The 11,172-nt window shown below is 42.8% G+C and overlaps 1 protein-coding gene across 2 annotated transcripts in view; it reads left to right on the top strand.

The window, feature by feature from the left end:
• Nucleotides 1–196: 196 nt before the first annotated feature.
• LOC138949783 (AP-3 complex subunit beta-2-like) overlaps nucleotides 197–11,172 on the top strand; it is a 28,489-nt gene continuing 17,513 nt past the window's right edge. For both annotated transcript variants that reach the window (XM_070321584.1, XM_070321580.1), the window contains exons 1-14: nucleotides 197–380; nucleotides 1,065–1,140; nucleotides 1,439–1,513; nucleotides 2,340–2,435; nucleotides 3,154–3,314; nucleotides 3,695–3,761; nucleotides 4,045–4,227; nucleotides 5,468–5,653; nucleotides 6,037–6,134; nucleotides 6,887–6,941; nucleotides 7,235–7,306; nucleotides 7,690–7,752; nucleotides 9,244–9,376; nucleotides 10,329–10,381. In XM_070321584.1, the coding sequence (XP_070177685.1) occupies nucleotides 256–380; nucleotides 1,065–1,140; nucleotides 1,439–1,513; nucleotides 2,340–2,435; nucleotides 3,154–3,314; nucleotides 3,695–3,761; nucleotides 4,045–4,227; nucleotides 5,468–5,653; nucleotides 6,037–6,134; nucleotides 6,887–6,941; nucleotides 7,235–7,306; nucleotides 7,690–7,752; nucleotides 9,244–9,376; nucleotides 10,329–10,381 (1,443 nt within the window). In that variant the 5' untranslated portion in view covers nucleotides 197–255. The remainder of the gene's footprint in view (nucleotides 381–1,064; nucleotides 1,141–1,438; nucleotides 1,514–2,339; nucleotides 2,436–3,153; nucleotides 3,315–3,694; nucleotides 3,762–4,044; nucleotides 4,228–5,467; nucleotides 5,654–6,036; nucleotides 6,135–6,886; nucleotides 6,942–7,234; nucleotides 7,307–7,689; nucleotides 7,753–9,243; nucleotides 9,377–10,328; nucleotides 10,382–11,172) is intronic.

Here is an 11,172-nt window from a genome sequence, read left to right as displayed (position 1 = left end):
CATGTGGTCAAAGTCACATGTACTTACGTCATTTCTTGTCAATATTTTATTTACTAATCATGCAAAAGACATACGAGAACGGTCTAAATTAGTGTTTAGTATTCATTCGGATTTTCAGACTATAATTGACTAACTGCCGGGAAAGTTTTAGTCAAAACGTGTCTCATTTACATATGCATGAAGTAGGCCGCATGACTTCCGGTTTCGAGATTGTCACTGCTGTGGAAAGGAAAGCTGGAGTAAAAGGCTGTAAACATGTCTGGCAATGGGTTCCAGCAGTCTTACGCCAATGAAAAACCTCCAAGCTCTACCGGGAGTGCTGAGGCTGACATCAATACCGATCCTGCAAGTAGCGGATTCTTCACAACCGATTTCAAAAAGTAATTGCATCCCAGTGTTGTCATTTTGTGTTCTGCTCACCGACGGACTCCGACACCACCGAGATGGCATTATATTACAAAATGGATAAGGGGATGCAAGGCATTAAAATCAGTTATAAATGAGAGCATTAGAAGTCACAAGGTAGGTAGTGTAGACGACAAGATCCCCCGATCAGTCTGGACACCACAACTGCATAGAAAGTACATTAAATTATTACAGTGTATGACTTTTATGAGATTACTTTTCTGGGATAGGACCCTTACCTTATGGCTTAATAACCTCAGAAAGATGCCAGGCACCCAGAGTAAGGGGGCCGTCACACTATTGCCATTCAACCGTACGTTTCATTCCATACGAGGTGATCGCGTGTTGATTCACAAGCAGCAACCGGTCACACTCACACAGCTCAAATTGATTGCACCCGAGCAGACGCTTTTGCCGAAGCAGGTTTTCATCGGCTCTGCCTTGCTGTAAACATCTTCATAAGGTCCTCTGATGAAAGAGATCATTTGTGAACAGGGCTGAGCAGTTACATGTGCACAGTGCCACAGAAGAGTGAAATGAGCAGAAAGATATTAGATAAGAAACCCCGGGTACCTGGTAATTATCGTTCAGATCAGTCAAATTTGTCCCTTAATTCACAATACAAACATGTACATCTGCTTTATTATTTTTTTTTCCAGACATGAAGACCTTAAACAGATGCTGGATAGCAACAAAGATGCTCTCAAACTGGAGGCAATGAAAAGAGTGGTTGGGGTCAGTATCTTTTCACATTTTTCTTTGGACCTTGTTAATTTATTCTCACACATTGAGTCACCTTGTGGTGAGATATGTGCGCGTTATAAATTCTCTTATTATTATTATTACATGTTACATTAAATATGTTCATTTATTCACACACATTACATGTTTTCATGTAAGAATTAAATACACAGACATATAATGTAGTTTGACATTTATCATTAGCCAAATTCACGTAGTAATAGCATTTCTGTTTATTTATAATTGAATCGTTGTCTGTTGTAAATTGTTATTATTTTGGTCGCTTTCCTAGATGGTGGCCAAAGGGAAGGATGCATCAGAGTTGTTTCCAGCTGTTGTGAAAAATGTCGTCTCCAAGAACCTGGAGGTAAGTGGAAAGACTCGCACTGAGTCAGTGACAGTGTTTGTGTGTGTTGGAGGGGTGAAGGTTTTCCATAGATCATACAAAATTATGCTCTAAGACACAGTGTGTGTGTGTGTGTGTGTGTGTGTGTAAATGCACTGTAAATACTGTTAATGTTACTAAGTACTTTTCTCTTTAACCTGATTGTACAACGCTTTGAACAGGGTCTCACCTGACTTTAAAAATCATGTATGGTTTATTCTTATTTTAAAAACTCTTATGTTCAAAGCACAAAGCAGGATTGTGCGCATAATCTTCAGTTATCACTGGGTTGAGCATGTCTGCAGCGTTATGACTTGATGAAACGATGCATGTGGACTGGGTGGCCGAGTGGTAACGCACTTGCGCTCGGAATCGAGAGGTTGCGTGTTCGGCCCTGGGTCGGGCCGCTATTTTCTCCCCCCTTTCCTAACCTAGATGGTGGGTTCAAGTGCTAGTCTTTCGGATGAGACGAAAAACCGAGGTCCCTTCGTGTACACTATATTGGGGTGTGCACGTTAAAGATCCCACGATTGACAAAAGGGTCTTTCCTGGCAAAATTGTATAGATATAGATAAAAATGTCCATCAAATACCCGTGTGACTTGGAATAAAGGCCGCGAAAGGTGAACATTCGCCTAACAGGCTTGAGGTTTGCTGGTCGATGTGAATGCGTGATATATTGTGTAAAAAATTCCATCTCACACGGCATAAAAGCGCTTTGAACTTCGGATAAGGCGCTATATAAATAAAGAGAATTATTATTATTATTATTATGTCATTCTTGTTTGCACATCTTTTGCCCTTGCTAGATCAAGAAGCTGGTGTATGTGTACCTGACGCGCTATGCGGAGGAGCAGCAAGACCTGGCTCTTCTCTCCATCAGCACCTTCCAGCGCGCCCTCAAGGTGAACACAAGCACCAACTGTTCAGCTCGCTCTACTCTTTGGCCTTATTCTCCTTATTTGGCAGCAGAAAATTAAGATTAATTTTTTTTTTTATGGACATAGATTGTTAGATGAAAAGTATTTTGAAAGTTTTGAGCCTCCTACCCCCATGTCCACAGGGGAGATAAGTCCTGAATAATGAGAATCTGACTGTTGCTAGGATGGTATGAAAGAAAGTGGAGAGAGGGGGAGAGGGACTCTGTCTGTGTGTCTGTCTGTGTTTGTGCACAAGTGTATGTTGGTGTTGTCAGACTTTGGTCTTAAACAAGGTCTCAGTTTAGTTATCAACTAGAAGTCGATCAGCACACAGACATAAAGTGTCATACCATTTGTCCACGCAGGACCCCAACCAGCTGATGTGAGCCAGCGTGGTGCGTGTGTTGTCCAGTGTGCACGTGTATGTTGGTGTTGTCAGATTTTTCTCTCCATGAGAGGTATCAGTACAGTTATCAACTAGAACTTGTAGAAGTCAGCACACAGACATCAAGTGTTTTACCATTTGTCCACGCAGGACCCGATCCAGCTGATCAGAGCCAGTGCGCTGCGTGTCTTTTCCAGTGTGCGCGTGTATGTTTGTGTTGTTAGACTTGGTCACAAGCAAGGTATCAGTACAGTTATCAACTAGAACTTATAGGAGTCAGCACGCAGACATCAAGTGTCTTACCATTTGTCCACGCAGGACCCGAACCAGCTGATCAGAGCCAGCGCGCTGCGAGTGTTGTCCAGTGTGCGCGTGATCGTCATCGCCCCGATCATGATGCTGGCCATCAAGGAAGCTGTGATGGACATGTCGCCCTACGTCAGGAAGACCGCCGCACACGCCATCCCCAAGCTCTATGGGTAGGAGTTGTCGTCATTCTAGCAAGTCTTCGTCAATGGACTCATACTTTCTGTTTAGTCAATGTAGTTACAGTTTGGTTTTAGTTCATGGATCTTCCGTTTGTTTTTTGTCAATGGAGTTATGGTTTCTTTGGAAAACACTTATCTGGGGTTTGTTTTATGTAAATGTATTATGTTGTTTGCTTTGGACTCATTGCATTTAAAAATATATTATCTTTATCAAGCAGCAAAACCATGTATCTTTCATGGTATCATCATTTGCTTGAAGCATTGTAAATACACTCACAATGTTGAGTCCAGTATTGGTGTTAAACATGATACTCACATAATCTTGGATGCATTTATAGCTTGAAGTAAATCCATTCTGATGCTGATTTTAGTCTTGATCCGGAAACGAAGGATCAGCTGATTGAAGTGTTGGAACGACTGCTTGGAGACAAGACAACGGTGAGTGTTGGTAACCAAGTGTAGACATACTCATGAGATCAAAATACTAAAAGCATTCAGTACTGATTGATTTTAGTTAGAATTAACTTTTACCATTAAACTCACACAAACACGCACTCTTTTGTGAGTGTTTTTTTGGACTCTGACAACACACATGTCTCAAAGAAGGGAAGTCAAGTGTTCAATTGATACAGTGTGTTGTGAACTTCATTGACATTGTGTTGTGGTTGACCTTGACACTGTTGTGGTTGACCTTGACATTGTGTTGTGGTTGACCTTGCAGCTGGTGGCGGGGAGCGCGATCCAGGCGTTTGAGGAGATTTGCCCGGAGAGGATCGACCTGATCCACAAGAACTACCGCAAGCTGTGCAACCTGCTGGTGGATGTGGAGGAGTGGGGCCAGGTGGTCATCATCAACACCCTCACACGATACGCTCGCACCCAGTTCATCAACCCCAACTCTGGTGTGAGTACTAGTCAACACCCTCACACGATACGCTCACACCCAGTTCATCAACCCCAACTCTGGTGTGAGTACTAGTCAACACCCTCACACGATACACTCACACCCAGTTCATCAACCCCAACTCTGGTGTGAGTACTAGTCAACACCCTCACACGATACACTCACACCCAGTTCATCAACCCCAACTCTAGCGTGAGTTCTAGTCAACACCCTCACACGATACGTTCGCACCCAGTTCATCAACCCCAACTCTAGTGTGAGTACTAGTCAACACCCTCACGCGATACGCACGCACCCAGTTCGTCAACCCCAACTCTAGCGTGAGTTCTAGTCGACACCCTCACGCGATACGCTCGAACCCAGTCAATGGGACCCTCGACTTTCATGCTTGTTTAATCAGAGGCTGGGTTTGTTATTCAAATGATCACCCATTAGTAAAATAGCATAAGATGAATAGTTGTTGATTCAAGTAGTGTTGATGGAATGTTGTGTTGATGGAATGTAGTGTTGATGGAATGTAGTGTTGATGGAATGTGGTGTTGATGGAATGTAGTGTTGACGGAATGTAGTGTTGACAGAATGTAGTGTTGACGGAATGTTGTGTTGACGGAATGTAGTGTTGATGGAATGTAGTGTTGACGGAATGTAGTGTTGATGGAATGTAGTGTTGATGGAATGTAGTGTTGACGGAATGTAGTGTTGACGGAATGTAGTGTTGACGGAATGTAGTGTTGATGGAATGTAGTGTTGACGGAATGTAGTGTTGATGGAATGTAGTGTTGATGGAATGTTGTGTTGACGGAATGTTGTGTTGATGGAATGTAGTGTTGACGGAATGTTGTGTTGATGGAATGTAGTGTTGACGGAATGTAGTGTTGACGGAATGTAGTGTTGATGGAATGTAGTGTTGACGGAATGTAGTGTTGATGGAATGTAGTGTTGACGGAATGTAGTGTTGACGGAATGTAGTGTTGACGGAATGTAGTGTTGGTGGAATGTAGTGTTGATGGAATGTAGTGTTGATGGAATGTTGTGTTGATGGAATGTAGTGTTGATGGAATGTTGTGTTGACGGAATGTAGTGTTGACGGAATGTAGTGTTGATGGAATGTAGTGTTGATGGAATGTTGTGTTGATGGAATGTTGTGTTGATGGAATGTAGTGTTGATGGAATGTTGTGTTGATGGAATGTAGTGTTGATGGAATGTTGTGTTAATGAAATGTTGTCTTCAACTTGAAAGGAGATGGCGGAGGAGGAGGAGAGGCCGTTCTACGAGAGTTCAGGGAAGGAGGACGAGGGGGAGGAGGAGGAGGAAGGGAAGGGGGAGGGGGACCAGGAGACAAAGAAAGCTCCGTACATCATGGACCCCGACCACCGCCTCCTGCTGCGACAGGCTAAGCCGCTGCTCAACAGTCGCAACTCGGCCGTGAGTTAACAGTAGTACAAAGGGTGGACTTTTAAAATAGAGATATAGATTTGCAGAGGTTATGATTCGAAGAAGCAAGGTCTAAGCATGGAGGACATTTTCAATTGGGGGAGTTCTTCTGTACAATTGAAAATAGCCAAGTGTAATATTAGGAGTGAAGGGAAGCAGCCAGTTTCAAACCGGTGCCGACCAAGACAATGAGGAGCATTGAAATCTTGTCAGATGATAGGCTAGTGCTTTTTTGCTGTTCTCACTGCGTCCACTGTCTCTGTGTCTATGTTTGAGGCTTCGGATGCCTATTGACATCCCCACTTGTGGTAAAGCACACTGTTAATGCAGATTGTTGTTGTTACAGGTGGTGATGATGATGGTTGTTGTTACAGGTTGTGATGGCGGTGGCCCAACTCTACCACCACTGTGCGCCCAAGGCTGAAGTGGGCACAGTGGCCAAGAGCCTCATCCGGCTGCTCAGGAGTCACCAGTAAGGATTTGAACCCATCTCTTAACTTTAATCTTAATCTTAATCTCTTAATCCACTCCTTTGTTAGCTGTGCTCGGCATTGACTTGAAAGCAGAATGTGTGTTCTTCATTATTAAAAACTCATTTTATCTGAATATTTGTGTTGTGAAGGGCACATTACACTAAATCAGTATATATAATTGTAGAGATCTTGTTTCCACAGGCCAGCTTTAATGGAGCCTGTGATGATGTATATGAACATGATGTTGACTGCGAATTGTATGGAGTGTGTTGTGTGTGCGTTGACTGTGAATTGTATGGAGTGTGTTGTGTGTGTGTTGACTGTGAATTGTATGGAGTGTGTTGTGTGTGTTGACTGTGAATTGTATGGAGTGTGTTGTGTGTGTGTTGACTGTGAATTGTATGGAGTGTGTTGTGTGTGTTGACTGTGAATTGTATGGAGTGTGTTGTGTGTGTGTTGACTGTGAATTGTATGGAGTGTGTTGTGTGTGTGTTGAGTGTGAATTGTATGGAGTGTGTTGTGTGTGTGTTGACTGTGAATTGTATGGAGTGTGTTGTGTGTGTGTTGACTGTGAATTGTATGGAGTGTGTTGTGTGTGTGTTGACTGTGAATTGTATGGAGTGTGTTGTGTGTGTGTTGACTGTGAATTGTATGGAGTGTGTTGTGTGTGTGTTGACTGTGAATTGTATGGATTGTGTTGTGTGTGTGTTGACTGTGAATTATATGAAGTGTGTTGTGTGTGTGTTTTCAGAGAGCTTCAGTACGTCGTGCTCAGTAACGTGGCTACCATGACAACGAAAAGAAAGGTAGGTACCTTTGGTTGTAGTTTTAAGACTTTGTAACAGATTTTGGTCAAGATGCACATGATTGAGGTATGAAACCAGCCATGTGTTACAACAGTGTCAATGTTTGAAAGAGCAAAAAAATATTAAAGCAAAGCATGTCTCTTCTTAAACACACAGAGACTTGCACATGCGCGCAGATACACGCATGCGCACGTACACACACACACATACATACACACATTCATGGTTCCTAATCCTAAAATTGTTCCTTCCAGTTCTAGTTCCTACACTCTTGGTAAAACGTGTGTGTGCAGGGAATGTTTGAGCCTTACCTCAAGAGTTTCTACGTCCGCTCCAGTGATCCTCTGCACATCAAGCTTCTCAAGGTCAGTAGTATGTGTGTCTGTGTATGTGTCTGTGTGTGTGTGTGTCTGTGTGTGTGTGTGTGTCTGCGTATGTTCGCATGTGTGTCTAAAATTATAAGAGAGGTATTTCCAGCCAAAACTGGTCAGTTTTCCTTTTCCATTTCCTTTACAGTTCTTCCAATGCGCAAAAACATAGTGTTTAGTACTAAAACATTTTCTTCTGTGTTCATTTTTTTTTTATTAATAAATAGTCAGCAGTTCAATGCACCATAGATGATAATTGTATATGCCTGTTGGATTGCTAGCTGTTGAAGCTGTGTATTACAACATATTGTGTGTGTTGAAGCTGTGTATTACAACATATTGTGTGTGTTGAAAGTTTTCTTTGTTTTTTCTTCCCCCAGCTTGAGATCCTGACCAACCTGGCGACGGAGACCAACATCTCCACCATCCTGCGAGAGTTCCAAGTGAGTCAAAGGAACATGGTACAGCAATTTTTAAGTGACAAGAAACTAAAGAAACTAATCAAAACCAGAGAGAAAAGAAATGAAATTATCAACTTGTATGTAAACAAGACTGTTAGAAATATATGTTTTTCAAATCTTGAGAGCTAGTCATAGTTTATTTTCAGAAAGCTTCTTAATGTATGACTGCAACTAGTCTTTATCTGTTCTTTTCTTTTCTTCATTGATGGTGAAATGACCTAGTTTTCTGTGACTGTGACTTCAGGGCAGGATAAATAGTGACTATGTTGATGTTGGCACGGGGGCCGGGTAGCTTTGTTGGTAGAGCACTGGACATGTGATCCTAAGGTCAAAGGTTCGAATCCGGGCCGGGACGGACACATGTCAACTTTATGTGCACACTCAGCCATGTCCCACCCCCGTGTCACCACAGTGACACATAAAAGACCTCGGTCATTCTGCCATAAGTGCTGGTGGCTGGTTACACCTCAACACGCAGACACCTGGGTAGCGCCACTCTGGTTGTTAGCTTTCCACTGGTGGTTGGTTACACCTCAACACGCAGACACCTGGGTAGCGCCACTCTGGTTGTTGTTAGCTTTCCACTGGTGGTTGGTTACACCTCAACACGCAGACACCTGGGTAGCGTCACTCTGGTTGTTGTTAGCTTTCCACTGGTGGTTGGTTACACCTCAACACGCAGACACCTGGGTAGCGTCACTCTGGTTGTTGTTAGCTTTCCACTGGTGGTTGGTTACACCTCAACACGCAGACACCTGGGTAGCGTCACTCTGGTTGTTGTTAGCTTTCCACTGGTGGTTGGTTACACCTCAACACGCAGACACCTGGGTAGCGCCACTCTGGTTGTTGTTAGCTTTTCACTGGTGGTTGGTTACACCTCAACACGCAGACACCTGGGTAGCGTCACTCTGGTTGTTGTTAGCTTTCCACTGGTGGTTAGTTACACCTCAACACGCAGACACCTGGGTCGCGCCACTCTGGTTGTTGTTAGCTTTCCACTGGTGGTTAGTTACACCTCAACACACAGACACCTGGGTCGCGCCACTCTGGTTGTTGTTAGCTTTCCACTGGTGGTTGGTTACACCTCAACACACAGACACCTGGGTCGCGCCACTCTGGTTGTTGTTAGCTTTCCACTGGTGGTTGGTTACACCTCAACACACAGACACCTGGGTAGCGCCACTCTGGTTGTTGTTAGCTTTCCACTGGTGGTTGGTTACACCTCAACACGCAGACACCTGGGTAGCGCCACTCTGGTTGTTGTTAGCTTTCCACTGGTGGTTGGTTACACCTCAACACGCAGACACCTGGGTAGCGCCACTCTGGTTGTTGTTAGCTTTCCACTGGTGGTTGGTTACACCTCAACACACAGACACCTGGGTAGCGTCACTCTGGTTGTTGTTAGCTTTCCACTGGGAGGAAGCAACCTAAATTTCCCAGCATTGAGATAATAAAGTAAAGTGAATGTTGCAGACGTACGTGACGAGCTCGGACAAGGACTTTGCGGCAGCCACCATCCAGGCGATCGGGCGGTGTGCCAGCACCATCTCCGAGGTGACCGACACCTGTCTCAACGGCCTGGTGCATCTCATGTCAAACAGGGACGGTACGTCTTTCTTTCTTTCAGGGGAACTTTTATGAGGGTGACAGTTAAAATTCGTTTGATCTGTTTTGTCTACAGTAGAACCCAACTATTAAGACCCCTCCTTCTGTACATGGATTCCTTTGCGAATGCATAACAGTTTTTAAAAGGCTTAGAAAGAAGCTCTAAAATTCTCAATCCTGAAAAAAAAAAAAAAAAAAGACCCCTCCTTCTAACACCTTGTTTTTGTCCCGAGTTTGTGTTGATAATGTCTGTACTGTTTTCCCATTTTCACACTCCCTGCCTTTGAAGACCTTGTTTGTACACAGTTTTGATGTACACAGTTTTGATGTACACAGTTTTGATGTACAGTTTTTATGTACAGTTTTGATGTACACAGTTTTGATGTACAGTTTTGATGTACACAGTTTTGATGTACACAGTTTTGATGTACACAGTTTTGATGTACACAGTTTTGAAAGTCTAAAAAGGGTGTTCCACTGCAATAAGCCTCATACCTGTGTATCTTGTTAACATTACATGGATATTGTATGACTAATGATGCGTTTCTACCTATCTTGTTAACATTACATGGATATTGTATGACTAATGATGCGTTTCTACCTATCTTGTTAACATTACATGGATATTGTATGACTAATGATGCGTTTCTACCTATCTTGTTAACATTACATGGATATTGTATGACTAATGATGCGTTTCTACCTATCTTGTTAACATTACATGGATATTGTATGACTAATGATGCGTTTCTACCTATCTTGTTAACATTACATGGATATTGTATGACTAATGATGCGTTTCTACCTATCTTGTTAACATTACATGGATATTGTATGACTAATGATGCGTTTCTACCTATCTTGTTAACATTACATGGATATTGTATGACTAATGATGGGTTTCTACCTGCAGGGATATTACCTGACTAATGATGCTTTTCTACCTGTTGCAGAGGCGGTGGTGGCAGAGAGTGTGGTGGTCATCAAGAAATTGCTGCAGATGCGGGTAAGTCGGCGTTACAACACTTCTCAACATATTCCTCCAGAAGTGTATTCTTTGAAATAATTTGTGCACCGCTAAAACTAGTATGGCAACTACAAGCACTAACATTCAAAGCAGTCTCCTATTCTTTGTATCTTGAGATACTGTCTCATATTGTTTGTATCTTGAGATAGTGCATTAGCAGCTTCATTTCATATGGCACTGACAGTTTTAGTCTCTGGGTGGTTAGCCGGGGATATCTGAAGCGTTGCTTTGCAGAGAAATTACTCTTTTGCCACGTTCACATCATTGATCGATCATCATCTACTGTTTTCTCTGTGGTATTTGTTGACAGTGCATGTCACAATGTGGACGCCTTGCTTTTCTGTCTTGTCGCCAAGAAACCAGTGCTCACATATTGACTAGATCTTCCGCGATCTCTTCTCAAAATGTAAAGCTGTCTGATGCAATAACCTGCCTTGCAAGCAGCAGTATGTTCTTTTAATAATAATAATAATAACGATTACTTATATAGGGCGTAAACCTCGTGGTGACAAGCCCAGAGCGCTTTACACTTACATAATCATAATACAAACAAGGAAAGAGAACTAAGTGTACCGCTTGTATATCTACACCTCAGCGACATTTAATGACTATTTTGATATGGAATCATTCAACTGTCATTCAGGTAGATTTCTTCTGTCGATGTTGTGTGTTGTTTCTTGTCAATTGCACTTTTCTTCTTCGTCTTCTTTTCAGGTCTCTGAGTTTTGTTTAGTTTTTTAAATGTGCTCCTCGAATCAGGGAGGTAATAA

This window comes from Littorina saxatilis, linkage group LG1, assembly GCF_037325665.1.
Source record: "Littorina saxatilis isolate snail1 linkage group LG1, US_GU_Lsax_2.0, whole genome shotgun sequence".
Lineage (NCBI taxonomy): Eukaryota > Metazoa > Mollusca > Gastropoda > Littorinimorpha > Littorinidae > Littorina > Littorina saxatilis.
Note: the sequence above shows the minus strand (reverse complement) of the source record. Positions and strands in the feature narration are given on the sequence as shown.